At 36.5% G+C, this 19,476-nt stretch overlaps 1 protein-coding gene across 1 annotated transcript in view; it reads left to right on the top strand.

Annotated features, from left to right (window-relative positions):
* CNTN1 (contactin 1) overlaps nucleotides 1-19,476 on the top strand; it is a 196,710-nt gene that overhangs the window by 159,544 nt on the left and 17,690 nt on the right. Inside the window, 5 exon segments of the mRNA XM_023752262.1 lie at nucleotides 337-571; nucleotides 2,519-2,622; nucleotides 6,492-6,678; nucleotides 9,132-9,244; nucleotides 10,020-10,176. Of these exon segments, the coding sequence (XP_023608030.1) occupies nucleotides 337-571; nucleotides 2,519-2,622; nucleotides 6,492-6,678; nucleotides 9,132-9,244; nucleotides 10,020-10,176 (796 nt within the window).

Raw genomic sequence — 19,476 nt, 5'->3', positions numbered from 1 at the left:
GAATTTTACCTCAAGAAAGTAAGGGAGGAGATCTTCTGACATATGCAAGAGCATCCTAGGTACAAGGTAGAAGGAACTAAAAGTACAAAGGCCCAGAGTGGGACACCTCCCCCCACCAAGGAATGTTCCAAGAATTGCAGACTTGGAAAGTGAAGTCATCAGATGTTTTAGCCTAGAATTTTCAGGCAGCCCTAATTTATAAACTAAGAATATTTTTTTTTTTTACAAAAAGCATGCTTCCATGTGTATCATTATTATTCTTATTATTGGTATAGGATTTTTTCCTTTTGTTAAATGTATTGCTTAAACCTATTTAATATTTCAAATTCTATTTAGCCTTTGTCAAGAGAATACCACTATGGCAACAATTTCGGTTACGTAGTGGCATTTAAGCCATTTGATGGGGAAGAATGGAAAAAAGTTACGGTTACTAATCCAGATATTGGACGATATGTCCATAAAGATGAGACCATGCGGCCTTTCACTGCATTTCAAGTCAAAGTCAAGGCCTTCAACAATAAAGGAGATGGACCATACAGCCTCATAGCTGTCATTAATTCAGCGCAAGACGGTAGGTAAAAATAAGATCTTACTAACTCGACAAGGAGAAGGGGAGGAACCTAGTTCTCTGGTAGGCATTTCATTTGCTGTCTTTTGGACCTTACTTATTAGGAGTTCTTTTATGACACTATACATGTAGTGAATGAGAATTATTTTGAGCCAAATTAAAATGTGAATCTCTCCACATCAATGACAAGAAAGTTGCAAAGTCTTTTTTCATTTTTTTATCATGTTTATGGTAGTTAGGATATCTCCATGAAAATAGCTGGCTTAGACCCCTGTTCCTGGCCCTTTGATAATAATTTTACAATCAGAAATTCTCCATACTTGATTGGAAATTTAGTATGTCTATGCATTCATGAGATTTCCTATTTAGAAATTCCTTAACATTTTTGGTGAAAATTTCACCTTTTAAACAAATTTGTATAATTGCAATGTTTATATAAGTTTTTGTTATTACACTAGAGTGCTAGAATTTTATTAAAGGGAACCTATGCATAATTCTATGCTAAAGAAGTCAGAACGCCAGTTGAAATTTTTTTCTTGAAATGATAAAAAATTTAGAAGTCTATTTAGGGATAAAAATACAAATACTGGCTCTAATTGATATGTATTGAAATCATCTCATGATTTTTACTTACAATATAAACATGTAAGGCAATCATATATGTATGTATGTGTGTCTGTATAAACACACGTACTTCTTTCAGTTAGTTAACTAAATACATAGAAAGAACAAAATGCAGAAATTATTTAACTTTATAATCAATTCAGGACTTTTTATTCCTGAGTAAGCACTTACATTCTCTAGGCTTGTTCTGACTCAGCAGAAATATAATGGCACAATGTTAATAGTTTAAACAGCATGAGTACATCTCACAGAGAAAAAAGAAGTAGAAAGCATTTTTACAAGTTATGTTCCCACCCAACATCAATTTTTTATTGCTTTATTTGATGTTAAAGTAATCGGGCAAAAACCCATTCTTGTCATCTCTTTAGTCATGGCTATCTGTATAAAATATATTTCTCTCCTAAATGTTTCACGAGTCTCATAAAACCTGCATGCGTCGAAACTTGTACGTGTTCATCGTTTTATTGTTTTTTACTACTAAGAAATTAATCACAGTACTACCTATTTATCTTGGTTTGGAAAGTTAACAGTGTTCTTATGCAGGACATTTTTAACATAAAAGAGGATTGTGCTTTGTTAATAAAAGACAATAAAAATTGATCACTCCTGCTTAAAGTTTTCCTTAGTTTCTTTGTGTACGTTTCATAAGGGTTGTCAATTACTTTTTTCCTCTTTACTGAACAGAGGCTGATTTGATACATATTTGACTTGATGCCCAGATAAAAGATTAGGCTTATAAAAGTTTCCCCGAGCCCATAAAGCAGTGGATGTCACAACTTGTTGAAAGGATCTAAAAAATAAAATAGCTGAAACATAAAAGAGAAAGAGGGCAGTATTGCTGTGTGTCTTTAGCTCATATAAATAGGAAGTATGAGAAAGCTGAAAATTAATTATAATGAACATCAAATTTCCTGTTTTTGATCATGTAGAGTTAATAAGCTAAATATAATGAATTTTAATTTGCATCCACAGGCTTTCTTAAGCAGGTTACTTGGAAAAATTTTTAAAAAATAGTGTTGTTCTTGCTCACAGATATCAGAGAAATCCATGAAGCTTTTATTTTATAAAAGTGTCTGTGCATGTGTATATGTATGTGTATATGTATGTCTACATTCACATTTGTATATATGAATATCTGTGTGCATGTGTCACCGATGACCATAAAATAAACATTAGAAAAATAGAGAAAGAGGTAAAGAAATTATTGGAACTATTTTATTTTGGAAATAGTAAACCTATTTAAAATATTAAAATGCATATGGTGCTATATGAACTTTATAATATAGACATCTTTTATATGAATATAATGTTTTCATCAAATTTCAGCTCCCAGTGAAGCCCCAACAGGAGTAGGCGTAAAAGTCCTATCATCTTCTGAGATATCTGTTCATTGGGAGCATGTTGTAGATAAAATAGTGGAAAGCTATCAGGTGAGTTCCATTTTTATCAAGCTAAATTAATATATCGACGTTTCATCTTTCAATGTTTTGTGTCCACTACCACTATACTTCTTGTGTTTAATATGTTGGGCATTTATAAACTAATTGCTAGTAGTAAAGCAGAGGTTCCTATCTAGGAGAGATGTAGAGTCCTACGTGTTGACAAACAATTAGCCAAAATAAAATCTAAGATAATAGCACCCATGGTTAAGGCAAACATTCTCATAAAAGCAAATTTTAAGTATTTTGGAAAACATTTTGGTAATTTATAAAAGCATCCTTAAATTCTTCATCCTATTTGGCTCAATAGTTCTACTTCCAAAGGAAAGAATTATAAAATACCCACTAGGTGTCTCATATGTTACCTATGAAAACAGAAAATTGGTAACACGCAAGATGTCCTAAAGAAAACTTCCCTTGAGCTGATCTTAAAGGACCAATAGGTATTAGCCAGATACAAAGGGAACTTGTTTTAGTCAAAGGGAGTAAAACCTGAAAAAAATTGAGGCTACAATGGTAGTTGGGGACTTTGATACAGAACTAAAATTTAGACTTGTTGTGTAAGAAAAGTGAAGTCATCTCACATTTTTAAGCATAGTGAAAATTAAGAAAATATTGGCATCATCTTACCTTTGCAAATGAGCAAATGGATGCTAAAGAAATTCAATGACTTGCCTCAGTTAGCACTAATGAAAAGCCTAAGAGCAGGGTCTAAACTCAGATTATCTGATTCAAAGTTCAAGGCTTTATGCCAAACCACAGACTTTTTTATGTTATACTCAGTTAGTGCCCTTCTGGAGCTGCAGGCAGTAAGCTGCCTCCCCCGCTTGCCCCCGGCAGCTTGTCCTCTCAATTCTTGTTCTCGCCTTCTTCATCTGTCCGTGGAATATTTGTTTCATGAGGGCAGGCCTTTGTCTATTTTGTTCTCAGTGCCAGAACTGTGCTGGGCACATGGTAGGCACTAAATAAATATTCTCTGCGTGTTAACATAGATACTGAAGCATGATCAAATAAAGTGTTATAACCTGGCTTTCTCAAAGCCATGATTCTGAAAGGTAACCACAGAACCCACCCACATTTTTAGTTATAAACTCACAAACTGACAGGAAGCTTTTTTTTCTTTTTCTTTGTTGGTACTGTAGGTTATGATTTGAGTTGATCTCAACATATCTTTAGTTAATCTTCTAAAGAGTTCAGCTAAAGTTTAGAGAGTAGAATGAGGCACGGACTGAGAAGACCCAGTATTCATAACTTATTAAGCTGACAACTAGATTTACAGCTATTAGAAAAGAAATGGGGGAGAGAAATTCACCAGATGTTACAAGCCCTTATAACAATCAAGTCCAAGGTATGTTGAGAGAAGACATCAATATTTGGAGTTTGAACGCCATTTGGACCATAGGATTTTTTTTTTCTTCATTTATATTACTACTAGAGGTCTGGTGCACGAAATTCATGCACTGGGCGGGGGGGGGGGGGTCCCTCAGCCTGACCTGCACCCTCTCGCGGGCTGGGACCTCTCAGGGGATGTCTGCCTGCCAGCTTAGGCCCACTCCCTGTTGGTATCAGGCCTAAGCTGGTAGTCCAGGACACCTCACACCTTACCACCTGCCTGCTCACTGCACCTTACTGCTCGGCTCATTGCTCCTTAGTGCTGCCGCAGAGGCTCCTGCCACCAGCCATGAGTGTGCTCACCAATGAGTTACCAATTCACTGTGCTCACCAGCCATGAGTCCAGCTTCTGGTTGAGCGGTGCTCCCCCTGTGGAAGCACACTGACCACCAGGGGGCAGCTCCTGGTCATTCTGGTCATTCCATGTAACGGCCGCTTAGGCTTTTATTATATAGATTCCCTCCTAAGTGATAAAAAAGAGAAAAAAAAATGTTATTTAATATATAACTCACTCATTTAATCAAAGTGCTAAATGTATATTTTACTTTGTTAAAAACATGCCAGATGATTATATATTGTCTTTGCCTAAGAATTATATATTGACTGTTTTATAACTTCCAGCAGGCAGAGTATAAAGTAAATATGAGGTTGGAAGCAATACATTGGCATCAATGAATGCAGACAATAATCAGAGTATAAACTTTTTAATTGGGAAATAAATATCAATTAGGGTTCCTTCCTTTTGCCCCATGGAATTTTAGATGCGATGGCAGAAATATTTTATCACTCATTTTAGTGCATAGTATTCTTTAGAAATGGCTTTTGTTATATTAATCTAGTTTAAAAGCTCGTCCTCTTAAACTGGATAGAAAAAAAATGTTACCATGGAATGAAGACTTCAAAATGTGGTACACATTCAGTCAACAAGCATGCATGTAAAAATGGATGCATCTCAGGGATTTCAGTTTTGTTTGCTATAAAACAGAGTGAACACTGCCATCCTAGGTTTATTGAGAAGATTTTATAGGTGGGTGAGCCTGTGCAGTACCTGGCATTTTATTGGAAATGTAAATGTTCATTTTATTTCTTCGTCAAGCAGTGGAAGAAGCCTATGTATCACCTCGTTCAAATGTCCGCTAAAATGTAGGCCGTCCTCCTCCTCCTCAGATGAGTGTAGTCACTGCCGGAGCACTTCCGGCCCCAGGGAAGGCATGCCTTCTCCGGAGGCCCCTCCTGAGGAAGCCTTTTCTCTGCCAGCCAAGTTCTGCCTCTGGAGCCACTTGGTGCAATTCCAGTCCTCGGCCCTGGCCATCCTCTTGGTCAGATGACAGGAATGCCAAAGAGCTTCTATCAAAATACTATGATCAGAAAATACTATTGTAAACAAAATAAAAAGACTGCAAAGAAACCAATAAGCAATTAGCAGCTAGCCTTTGTTCTGAAGCGTTCATTCTACACATAAACCTCACTTTGTTACCAGGTGAATTTGAGCCATCCAGTTCCATTTTCTAGTGGTTTCATATGTTTTATGTAAATGAAAAGTTCAGGATTATATAAATGTTAGATATTATTTGTCAGTCACTTTGCTTAATTTTGAAATTAAAATGCCATTGTTTTATAGACAGGGCATTGAAAATCTGTCAAATACTAGTATACTTATAAATGATTTTTCCTTTTACTTATAACTTAGATATAATTATAGATTTCTGACCAAGGAAACATCTTATTTGAAGAATGAAAATTATAATGAAAATTAAAATTATAATGAAAACTTACTTTTACTTAAACTTTAAGAGACAAGGAAGGTTGTCATTGATACTTTGGTTGGTAAAAGTAATCATTTCTAATCACACCATGAATAGAATTTTAAAAAATTATTTTAAAGGTAAATAACCTCTACATCTATTCAAGTTGTTAAGTGAAATATTTCTTTCATATCTGGCATCTATGCAGGTTCAAAATAAATAATATACTCCTGCTACTGAAATGAGATAGCAGGAAGTTATATCACTGGTGTGTTCTAGGCTACATGATGATTATTTTTGTCAAAAAAGGTTGTGTTACTGTCAAACTGCTTTATCAATGGCTCATAACAAATTCGAAGTCATGTGAACAGAAATAAAGCAGGAAATCCATGATAAAAATTATTGTGGCAAATGCCTCCACAGAAAGGTTTTACATCTTGAAGGTAAATCTTATGCAGATATTTTTGTGGGTTTTGTTTTGTTTTTGTCATTGTAGGACTATTTAAAGCAATCATATGAGCTTTTGATTTGTCTTTGACAAGTTTAATCATCTGCCTTGTAAGCCTTGCTATGGTCTAAGACTGCTAGAAATGTAAATAGCACTAAGAAATATTTGACAATATAATGCTTGGCATCAATAGTGACAGAGTCAGCTGAAAAGAACTTTTCACAATTTAAGTGTCTGCATCATGATAAACTGTTACTCAACTTGAATGTTTGCAGATTCGGTACTGGTCAGCTCATGACAAAGAGGCAGCTGCACACAGAGTTCAAGTCAACAGCCAAGAGTACTCGGCCAGGCTGGAGAACCTTCTGCCGGACACCCAGTACTCTGTGGACGTCAGGGCGTGCAATAGTGCCGGGTGTGGACCTCCCAGTGAGATGATTGAGACCTTCACCAAGAAAGCACGTGAGTCTGAACATTTGCATTTTAGACTTGTCAAAAACTAGCAATCGGTTCCATCCTGATGAAGGTACATTTGAGAGAAATTTATTACCTAGCAGTCTTAGCACATTTGATTTATTTTTGTTTTTTCATTAAAATCACACAAAACTTTAAAGGAACATGGATAGTTAATGTCAATGATGAAAAAGTATGGGGAATGCCTTTATACATTAATGTTCCATTTTAGAAATAAAATTACAGAACCTCACTTTGAAACGACTCCCCTCAAAATTTCCCACCATTAGATAACTAATTTTTATTCATTCTGTTATTATTTCAAACTTTATTTTCATAGAAATACATCGACAGCATGAAACAAATTAAATTCTGCTTCTTTTTTCTTCTTTGTGTTGACTTACAAACGTTCATCATTGCAGAGTACAAATGCTGCAGCACTACATTTACTCCCTTATCACCACATGCTCTCATTGTTCATACAATAAGATCACTGTTCAGATGATCTGGTCATTCTCATCTCTCTGGCTTTACCTTGATATCTCTTTCTTGAATCAAGTTGAATATTTAAAATAGGAGAATTTCTATTCAGGGAGTTTTGCAATTAATCGAAGATGTGATTAGCATTATAGTTTTAAAAATTTATGAAGTTTACTTGGAAAAAAAGAAACTTCTAAAAGAACATGGTGGTAAGAGCCAGACTTTGGTATCACACATGGGTGTCGGATCTGTTTCTGCCACTCAAAGAAATGTGTGATGATAAGACAAATTACTTCACATCTTTAAACCTCAGTTTTCAAATTTGTGAAAGGAACATTTACTTCTTTGTTCTTTTTTCCATTTATTTATTCATCCAAAGTATGCTAAGTGCCCAGCACTGTTCTAGGTATTGAGGATACAGAAGATATCAAACTAGTCTTATAGTCTTTTCTCATGGGATTACCAACAATTGGAAGGAGAGAGAAAAACAAAACAAAAATAAAACTAAATCTCTGACAAATAAATATGGTAATATCAGATGATAGGACAATAAAGTGGATAAACATATGATAAAATTGAAACTCTTATCCATCACTGAGTGATTTGGGTGATTAAGAGTGATTTGGGCAAGAACCAAATTCCAATTGGGTGGTCAGGAGTGGCCTCTTTGAGAGATGCCATTGGTGCTTGGATATGAGTAATAATAAGGACCCACTATGTGAGTACTGGGGCTGCAGGAGGTGAGAGATTGTTTCAGGCAGAGAAAATAATGAGTGCAAAGCCTTTAGGCGGAAAGAGTTTGATATGTTTTAAATCTAGAAAGGCCAATGGGACCAGGATATAAGTTCTGAGGTGAGAAGGGGAAGTATGTTGGCATCAAAATATGAATGGCCTTGTAGGTCATAGTAAGGAGTTTGAGTTATTCCTAAGTATAAGAAGCCATTGGAAGAGTTTAAAGTTGAGAGTAATACCTAATTAACATGTTTGGAAGAAATCATTCTGGGTTCTAGATGGACAGTAGGTAGTGATAGATAAGAGTGTAAGCAGAATAGCCAATCAGGAGGTTACTTTAGTAGTCAAGGAAATAAATGGTGGTGGTCAGAACTAAGTAATCACAGGGAGAAAAAGAACATTTTCTGCAGGCAGCATTGACAACTTGCTGCTTGTTTGGATGTTGACAATGAATGAAATGAAAAGCTGAATAACTAGATTTTTGTTTGAGAAACTGGGGATTTACTTGTGAAAGACTTCTAGAGAGGCACATCTGGGGATACATTACAGATATCCCATCTTGATTTTATTACATTTGAGAAGACTTTGAAACATTAAAGTAGAGATCTTCAGTTGCATGTGTATGTTTAAAGCTTATGACAAAGATTAGAGATAGAATTGTGAGTACATACAGCTCTGGTCCCAGGTGTAAGAAGTAGGGAAGATTCATAGAGGAGAGAAGGGTGCTCAGGATCAGGTCCTACGTCATTCCAAGATGTAAAAATTGAGCAGAGAATGTGGAGCCAGCAAAGCATGGTGATGAGAAAGAGCAGCCAGAGAGGTAGGAAGCAGAAATAGACTTTAAAGGATCATGAATTAAGAAAAAAATTAAATTCCAGAAGGAATCAGAAGATCAATTATGTGAAATGCTTCAAAAATGTTAAATAAAAAAAGAATTAAAAAAGTGCCATTAAAATTGGCCCAGTTGTCATAATTGATAACCTTGAGAGCAGCAGTTTCATAAGATTGGTTCAAAAAGAAACTCGAGTGAAGGATGATGAGAGGATGACAAAAGTTATATTATCTACCTCACAGGACCATGGGTTCTAAAGTGCTTAGCATAGTGCCTGCCATATAGGAAACGCTCATCAAAATTACCTGTTGCTGTTGTCACATTATTAGCATCAGCATTATAATTCCTGACACAATGCAGCTTGCAGAACTGAAGCTGGAAATGGTGATGGTCAATTGCATATTCTTACTTTTCACAGCTCCAAGCCAGCCGCCAAGAATCATCAGTTCCATAAGGTCTGGTTCACGGTACATAATCACCTGGGATCATGTGGTTGCACTATCAAATGAATCTACAGTGACAGGATATAAGGTAGATAAAAGATTACTAGAGTATTCCCCCCACAAACTTCCTTCTTACAAAGAGGACTGGTGTTTGGACTTTTTGCTCTTCCTGCAAAATCCATTCAGTTTTCTCATTCTAGCTGTGTAACAGTATCAGATGACACCGTGCTATGATAAATTTTGAAATGAGAAAAGGTCTTCAGTGCAGTCTAAGAAAATGATGCATCAAGTGAGCAAGATAAAATAACTGCTTTAAAGTATAGAGTTGTTAGAATAATCATGCCTGAAGAACAGAGACAGAAAGAATCCACTTTTGTTCCACAATGATTAAGATGGAGTTTCCCAACACACAGGGAACTCTTTGATGTATTGAGTTGCCATCTATAAATGAACAAAAAGAGAAAATATTATTTCTGTATATTCTCTATATCACACCCTATCGCATATTTCATTGTATACTAAATGTTAGAAATAATGTGAAAAACGTTTTAAATTGTGAAGCAATTTTTTCGACTACTTCAATTTATTGAAAGAGCCCTCTTTTTGTACTACTTCTTTTTAAAAATACATTCTTCACAATCTTTATTTTAGGTCATCTAAAAAAATTCACATTCTCTTGGATAATCCTAAGATATAGGTGAAATTGATTTATGTGAATACGAAATAACATTAATTTTCCAGAAATTATTACATATAGCTACCCTAGGACTAATTTTATTAATAAAAGTGTAAGAATATTCTGTTTAGGGCATTCACTCATTGGTACCACTTTATTAATTTTACATATTTTGGGACTTCTTAAGGTACTCTATAGACCTGATGGCCAGCATGATGGTAAACTGTATTCAACTCATAAACACTCCATAGAAGTTCCAATCCCCAGGGATGGAGAGTATGTTGTGGAAGTGCGTGCACACAGTGACGGAGGAGATGGAGTGGTGTCTCAAGTCAAAATTTCAGGTAAACCAGTCATTTAAGACCCATTTCATTTGGGTACTTGTAAGTTTCTAGGCTGCATGGATTCCCAAGAGTAAAGGTAGGACTGATGTTCACACGAATATGAGTGATTTGAAATGTCAAGGATGCCCTGAAGCTTGACATTTCTTTCCTTCTGCGTCACAAAAGTAAATTTGCAACATACCACATACTTGTTGATTATTATCTGGGTGTCAAAGCATAATTAAAATACTATAATGTATTAAAATGAGACATAATACTAGGGCAATAGATAATAATGACCAAACTTCTCTTATATCAAAAGGAAATTCACTGGACTATTGTTAATATTCTTCTAACCTCCTTTTTCTTGTCTTGCACATATTAATATAGTAGTAAAGTAAAAAGATAGTAAATGATGATTCCTTTATCATCTCCCTGTCTGCATATCTATTCTTTCTCTGAAAAATTTTTTTCTCACAGCACTAGTTCATTCAAAATACATATTTGAGTCAGTGATTTCTTCCCTTTTTAGGATTTGTAGAACTCTATTATTTGTTTAAATTTTAATACTTTTTCTCACCCTGGATGGATAGTGTAGCTTAATTACACAGAATAAAAACTGATGTTAATTTGAAAATTTTATGAGAAACTGAAATACAAGAATAATTAACTTCAAAAAAAGTTGATTTGAAATGTCATGATTTATATCTAAATAATGCATATTTGCATATTAAACTAATAAAATATCCTTTAATACAATGCCATACTTTTCAGTCTGACCATAATTGCATAAAGAAACTGTAGAATTAACATTAGGAAATACTAGATATTTGGTGAATGGTACCATTCTAGAATTTTTAATAATTTGGATTTACTTGTAAATTGTTTAAATTATCTTATAGTGAGAAAAGCATGGAAATACAAATGGAAATTTTAGATTTTCTTGTCAATTTAAAAAATTTAGATTGAAACTTTTTTAGTTTAAATATCATGTCAATTTAGAAAATTTGGAAATTACAAAAATACATTGCTAGGTTAATGTTCACATGAGTTATGCTGTCCATTCATTCAACAAATATTCATTTACTAGAGGCCCAGTGCGCAAAATCATGCGAGACCCAGACCCCCACTGTGCTGCGAGACACATCAACGCACCTCAATGCACCTCCTGGTGACCGGTTGTTTGGTCATTATGTCGTTACGGCATTATGGCCACCGGCTTTTTATAATATAGATTGCCCACAATGTATAGGCACAGTTTACATACGTAAAATGTGCTACCACTTATATATTTACACATTCCTTCGAGTCCAGATTACAATCATCCCCACTGGCCCAACTGCAATTCTAAAATTTTTCTGGGCTTCTTATTTTGTCTCCCTTTAGTCCATTCTCTATGCAGCTGGAGGGAGTCAAATCATATCACTCTCCTCTCAGAAAGAAATGCTATAGAATAAATCTAAATTTCTTACTGTGACCTAGTGTGCCCTATATAATCTGGCCCCACCAAACTCTCTCACCTTAAGCAAGTGATTTTTCCCTTGCTCCATTAACCTTCTTTCTCTGCTTGAGCATACCAACATTATTCCTACCTTGAAGCATCTGTGCTTGTTCTTGCTGCTGTCTGGAATTCTCCAGATCTTGGCATGGCAGTCTCATTCTTGTCATGTTTGTTTGTGCTCAGGTGTCATCTCCTCAGAGTAGAATTATATGGCTTTCAATGTAAGATCACCCCCTACTCTAATTTTTTTGTCATATTGCATCACTGTTTTATGTTCTTCATAACATTTATAACTATTTAAAATTCTCTTATTCATGTATACTTATATTGTTGACTGTCTTGGATGAAGAAATTGTTACTTGAATGTAAGCTCCATGAGAACAAGCTCCTTTTTACTTGTTTAGCCTTTGAATCCCCAGCACCTACGGTACATATCTGGCACAGAACAGGGTTTTAACAAATAATGTTTGAGTAAACTTAGAATTTTTGTACAGTAAAATTTAGTTAAAAAATAATTTGGGCAACTTAAACTATTTTTTAGATATCTAGAATGTAGATGCACTTCCCATTAGGCTCATGATTTGTATTGTGCCATGGACTAATCCACAAGGTTGGTTCTTACAGAGAGTAAGATGTAATGTGAGAGATATTACAGAACATTTATTGGACATGGTAATCTTTAACTCCACATCTCTCTGACCTGAGCACTGTTATCTGCTGTCTTAATAAATTATTCCCTATGACATGTTTATAGCTCACATCAAGGCATATGTAACACTGCAAAGGTTTCACCATTAGCATACTATCTCTAATAAGTTCTATATTTCCTATTAATAATCTTTTGTTTTTATATAATGTTGTGAGCTTAATTAAGAAAAATGTGGAGATAGCCACAGTATTTTGATTATAAATTTTAATATACTAATTTGACTTATTACAAATTCACTAAAAATTTTACAATACAGATTGGTGAGTATTCTTGGTCATAAATAAATATTCAAAGAGAAACATGTACTTCAGTATTTATATGAATGTGCACATTTTGAGCTTTTATATTTCTTTTTAGTCTTAAACAGAGTACAGATATTTTAGTCAAATTAAGGGAGACTTTTAAGGACATTTTAGCATCTGGACTTCTTCCTAAGAGCAGGCAGTAGTCAACAGAAACCTTCAATGTAGAAAAAACATGATAAGATATTTGTACTTGAAAATCACTTTGGTGATTGTGGAAAAATATATATGTAGGGGAGTAAGATGTAAGGAGATGAATTATAAGGTTATTATCATAGAATGATTAAAGATGATGATGGTATGGCCTGGAAAGAGGGCAGTGGCAAAGTCTCGGGTGGGTTCTACAAAAGCAAGGCATCTTACCATTTGATTTAAAGTTCCTATATATTCATTTTGTTGACTTTATGTCTTCTAATAAATCTGTAATTTATCCTGGTGTTACCACAGATGATGGAGTCTAAACATTTAACCTATTATTTTTGGTAACTCCAAGCTATTAAGTTAAACTATATAACCAAAGCCACTGACTTAAACACTGATGAAAAACACATTTTGTGTTTTCCCTTTGTCCTCTTCAGCCCAGTAGCAGAAGTGGAAGGGCTAGGAAACCATTTTTTAGGTGGAACCGATAGATGTTTAACTCTATTACTCACATGTTCCTCTCTCCAGTGCCTAAGTAGTACAGTATAAAGATAACAAGAAGATAGTTGAAATTGTTTATTTTTAATTCCTATGTTATTAGATTAAAATGCAATATTAACATAACTAATTTGGCAAATATCTCCTCTGTAAGCATTTTCAAAAACCAAAATTGTTTTTGAGTTTCTAATATTGTACAACAGCCTAGATAGATAGATAGATAGATAGATAGATAGATAAATTAATATACATAGTAGTCTTAGATAGGAACTAACCATACCACAAAAGTGAGGTACATATATGGCATAAGTAGAACTTCACCAGCAAAAAATGATTAACACAGAATTCATTACAGTGTTGCCTGGTGACTGGGCAGTGGGGAGAGGGCAACCGGGAAGAAGCTTATAGGGTGATAACAATGTTATTTCTTTGCCTGGCTGGTAAGTATACAGGTAGGCTGTTGTTCTTGTTATTTTTAATTATATTTTTAAATATGCTAACTTGCATGATTTATTTCAAACTTGTAAAAGTTAAAAGGGGATTTAAAAAGTGAAGGACTAAAGAAAGGTATTGAATTTGGCATGTGAAAGGTCTATATTAGTTTGCTAGGGCTGCCATAACCAAGTACCACAGACTGGATGGTTTAAATAACTGAAATTTATTTTCTCACAATTCTGGATGCTGGAAGTCTGAGGTCAAGTTGTCGCTTCTTCTGTGGCCTCTCTCTCTGGCATCTTCTCTACGTGTCTTCACGTGGTCTTTCCTTTGTGTATATCTGTGGCCTAACTTCCCCTTCTTATAAGAACACCAGTCATGTTGGATTAGAGCCCACCCTAATGATCTCATTTTAACTAAAGACTCTCTCTCTCTCTAAATCCAGTCATTCTAATGTATTGGGCATTAGGGCTTCAACACATGAATTTTTGAGGGGACAAAATTCAGCTCATAACTCCTTGGTAATTTAAAGAGAAAAACATCCATAAAATAGTGGAGTTAGAAGTCTTATTTCTTTAAGCAAACCTCATGGAGCTTAAATTCTAAAGGGAGGAGGCAGAATCATTAATCATTTTTGTAATAATGTAATATTTTGTCTGATAGGGACAGTATCTGAGAGTAACTGAAGAAAGTGAAGCAGTAAAGCAGAGGAAGGTGTGTAGGGAGTGATGGAAAAGGACTAGGTAGGCCCAGGTTTTCAATAAGAGCAGCAGCAAAAGCCTGCTCTGATGAGATAACAGTGGGAAAGAGAATTCAATGAAGTGAAGGAATAGTCCATGTAGTTTATCCAAAAGAAGAATTATTTCTACTAGAACAAATACCAGGCGCATGCTTAGATGTTCAAGAAACAGCTGGGTGACCAGTGTGACTGGGGCTGAGTAAGCAATGTGGAGAGTGGATACAATGAGGCTGGAGAGGTAGATGGGACCTGAATCTTAACTAGGTTTTTATAGATCCTGGTTAAGGACTTTCGAGTTTTCTTTAAATGGGATGAGAAGCCATCCATCAAAACAGTTTAAGGTAGGAAGTGACATGATCAGTTTTATATTTTAGAAGTCTTATTCTAGTTTTTCTTTGGAAGAAAGTAGGAATCTCGTGAATGGTGGGCAAAATCTCTGAATCTCTGGAAACAGGGAGGGTAGTTAGAAGACAAAAGGCTATTGTGGTCACAGTAGAAGAAATAAGAAGTAGTTATAGTCAGAATTTATTTGAAAGATGACCCAACAATGTTTCCTGATGATTTCATAAGGGTGTGAAAAAGTATTTGGCATAACTTGAAGAATTTAGATTGTCCAACAAAATCATCTATGAAAATGGCCAACAGAATTGTCTACTTTAACAGAATCATCTACTGAAAATAGATAATTGGAAAAGAAAAGTTGGGAGTTCCAATTTTGGCATGCTAGTTCATGCTATATCTATCCAAGTGAAGCCAGGTGGAGATAGATTTTAAAAAATCATCTAGCAAAACTGAGAAACCAGCTGAGGTCAGATAAGAAATTTGTCAGAGAACCAGTTGACATAATTATATACTATCTGCAACACATACCAGCCTGAGTAGAGAAATGGAGATAGCAGATGGTTGTTAGTGTTGCCCAAAGTTGGCAAATTACAACGTTAATAGAGTAGAAAACAAGGATTCATTACATCTAATTAAAGAATAATTTAAATAGATGAGCATTGTGTATGTATTAGAATATTTTCAGCTGTCAGTAACAAACTCTCAATTCAGAATTGCCTAAAAGATAGGTGGCCTTTAGACCTTAGTGAAATCAGTGTCTCAAAAATATAATCAAGGACCAGTTTCCCCCTCTTTCTTTACTTGGGAAGGCTCATAACCAGCTTCATTCTCAGACTTGTCATTTTTGTGGTTGCAAGATGACTGCAGTAACTATTGCATGCAGACCCAATACCAGTGATGGCCAACCTATGACACGCGTGTCTGAGGTGACACATGAACTCATTTTTTTGGTTGATTTTTCTTTGTTAAATGGCATTTAAATATATAAAATAAATATCAAAAATATAAATCTTGCCGAGACTGGTTTGGCTCAGTGGATAGAGCGTCGGCTTGCGGACTGAAAGGTCCCAGGTTCGATTCTGGTCAAGGGCATGTACCTGGGTTGCGGGCACATCCCCAGTAGGGGATGTGCAGGAGGCAGCTGATCGATGTTTCTCTCTCATCGATGTTTCTAACTCTCTATCTCTCTCCCTTCCTCTCTGTAAATAAATAAAATATATTTTAAAAATATATATATAAATCTTTGTTTTACTATGGTTTCAAATATCAAAAAATTTCTATATGTGACACGGCACCAGAGTTAAGTTAGGGTTTTCAAAATGCTGACACGCCGAGCTCAAAAGGTTTGCCATCACTGCCCAATACTGTCCAAGGAAGAAGTTCTATTTTAAAACTTCCCAGAAGGCTCTCATGAAATCTTTCCCATATTGTCCAGAATTGGGACAAATATCAGCAAATATCAGAGCTGACATGCTGAGCTCAAAAGGTTCGCCATCACTGCCCAATACTGTCCAAGGAAGAAGTTCTATTTTAAAACTTCCCAGAAGGCTCTCAGGAAATCTTTCCCATATTGTCCAGAATTGGGTCACAAGTCTATCCCTGAACTACTAAAATGGCATTTCTATGGTTATTCACAGTGATCAAGCTTTACAGCTGAGCTGGGGGCGGGAAAGCCTTCCTTGAGAAGTGAACATCTGAACAAAAAAATGGAAAGTGCTCTCTCTCTTCTTCTGGCACCCCCATAATGTAAATGTTAGTACACTTAAAGTTGTGCAGGGGCTCCTTATACTATCTTCATATATTTTTATTCTTTTTTCTTTTTGTTCTTCTGATTGGGTGTTTTTTGCTTCCTCGTAATCCAAATCATTGATTTGATTCTAGGAATCATCTACACTACTATTGAATCCCTGTAAATTTTTCTTTATTTCAGTTAGTATGTGCTTAATTCTGACTGGTACTTTTTCATGTCTTTAAAAGTCTCACTAAGATCCTTGAAAGTCTCACTAAGTCCCTCGAAGCTCTCATTAAACTCCTTAGTCAACCATATAATCATTTTTTTAAATTCTGTATCTAGTAGTTTGTTTGCTTCCATTTCATTTAGTTTTGGGTTTTTTTGTGGTTTTTTTTTCCTGGAGATTTCTTCTGTTCTTTCATTTGTGACATGTTTCTTTGTCTCCGCATTTTGGATGCTTCCCTGTGTTTGTTTCTATGTATTAGGTAGAGCTGCTATGTATCCTGGAATTATTCGAGTGGCCTTGTGTAGTAGGTGTCCTTTAGGGCCCAGTGGCTCAGCCTCTCTAGTCACCTGAGCTGGAAACTCTAGCTGTGCCCTGTGTAGGTTGTGTGCACAGTCTTGTTGTAGTTGAGCCTTGATTGCTGTTGGCATCATTTCAAGTGTGCGAACATTCACATTATGGGGGTACCAGAAGGAGAAGAGAGAGAGCAAGATATTGAAAACCTATTTGAAGAAATAATGATAGAAAACTTCCCCTACCTGGTGAAAGAAATAGACTTTCAAGTCCAGAAACCACAGAGAGTATCAAACAAGAGGAACCCAAAGAGGTGTAAACCAAGACACATCATAGTTAAAATGCCAAAGGTTAAAGACAAAGAGAAAATATTAAAAGCAGCAAGAGAAAAGCAGTTAGTTACCTACAAGGGCATGCCCATAAGACTGTCAGCTGATTTTTCAACAGAAACTTTGTAGACCAGAAGGGAGTGGCAAGCAATATTCAAAATAATGAATATCAAAGATCTACAACCAAGATTACTCTACCCAGCAAAGCTCTCATTTAGAATTGAAGGTCAGATAAAGAGTTTCACAGACAAGAAAAAGCTAAAGGAGTTCATCACCACCAAATCAGTATTACATGAAATGTTGAAAGGTATTCTTTAAGAAGAGGAAGAGGAAGAAGAAGAAGAAGAAGAAGAAGAAGAAGAAGAAGAAGAAGAAGAAGAAGAAGAGGAGGAGGAGGAGGAGGAGGAGGAGGAGGAGGAGGAGGAGGAGGAGGAGGAGGAGGAGGAGGAGGGAGGGGAGGAGAAGGAGGAGGAGGAGGAGGAGGAGGAGGAGGAGGAGGAGGAGGAGGAGGAGGAAGAGAAGAAGAAGAAGAAGGAGGAGGAGGAGGAGGAGGAGGAGGAGGGGGAGGAGGAGAAGGGGAAGAAGAAGGAGAAGAAGAAAAGCGTAGTAAAATGACAATGAGTACATTGGGCAATGACAATGAATAGATATTTAGAATAATACAACAATTAATTCTAAAGATCAAAATAAATGAACAAAATAAACTGATGAATAAAATAGAACCAAGGGCATGGAAACATGGAACAGATTGACTAATCTAAGAGGGAAGTGGGGAGGGGAGGTGGGAAGAGATTAACCAAAGATCTTATATGCATACTAGAGGCCCGGTGCATGAAAATTCATGCACTGGATGGGGGAATCTGTCAGCCTGGCCTGCCCCCTCTCAGAGTCTGGGAGCCCTCAGGGGCAGGAGGCAACCCGGTGATCAGGGTAAGGAGACACCCCCATCACACCTCTGCTGCTGCCTCTGCCAGCAGCACAAGCCTAGGCCGGCCCTGGTTACCTGAGCCTCGGGGAGCCCTGGGCAGCGGGCCAGCCGCCATCCAAGGCATGCCTGCACCTTGGGCTGGCCCTGGGCAGCTGGGGGTCTGAGGGGACTGGGTGTACTCCAAAGACAGGCGCCCGGCAGGGCTGAGGGGACTGGGTGCCACCATCTTGTGGCTATGGACACCGCCATCTTTGGGGGTGTGGCAGTCAATTAGTATATTCCCTCCTTATTGGCTGTGGGTGCCACCATCTTTGAGGGCATGGCAGTCAATTAGCATATCCCCTCCTTATTGGCTGTGGGCACCACCATCATTGAGGGCATGGCAGTCAATTAGCATATTCCCTCCTTATTGGCTGTGGGAACTGCCATCTTTGCAGCCTGCTGCTCAGTCGTTTGGTCGTCCCTCACTAACCCCCCTACTGGCCTGGTCGCCCCATGCAGCCTGTTCGGTATTCCGTTCAGTTGTTTCGGTTGTGACGGTTGCTTAGGCTTTTATATATATAGATATGCATTACCTATGAACACAGACAATAAGGTTGTGAAAGCCGGGGCAGGACTGGAACCACGTGGAGGGGGAGAATGAGGGGAAAAGGGTGACATCTGTAATGCTCTCAACAATAAATATTTTTTTAATGGAAAGTTATTAGCAAGGAAGCAGATATAAAAAGATTTCTTCTTAATATTCAAAGTTAAATGATGAGGTAAATAAGGATGAATGCAGGGAAGGGAATAAGAAAAAAAAAGGTAAAAAGCAGCTTTATAAGAATGTGTAATAAGAGGGATGAAGAGTTATAGGAAAGATACAAAATCAGCTTTAATAGCAGAAAATTTAGGCAGGATTATTATTTTTTATTCAAGTAACAAGAGACAGTAGTTGTTGATCCTGATATTGAAACATTAAAACAAGGATTTATGACATTGAACAAGTTACACTTGCAAGGGTTATGTCAATAAATTAAATTGAGAGAACTCTGACCTAAAGACAGTAAACAGAGGTCCATCCATATAGATAGATAGATACTAGAGGCCTGGTGCACAAAATTGGGGGGGGGGGGGGATCCCTCAAGCCCAGCCTGAGCCATTTTTCA

Source organism: Myotis lucifugus, unplaced genomic scaffold, assembly GCF_000147115.1.
Source record: "Myotis lucifugus unplaced genomic scaffold, Myoluc2.0 scaffold_30, whole genome shotgun sequence".
Classification (NCBI taxonomy): domain Eukaryota; kingdom Metazoa; phylum Chordata; class Mammalia; order Chiroptera; family Vespertilionidae; genus Myotis; species Myotis lucifugus.
The sequence above is the reverse complement of the archived record's forward strand: the minus strand, read 5'-3'. Positions and strand labels throughout refer to the sequence as shown.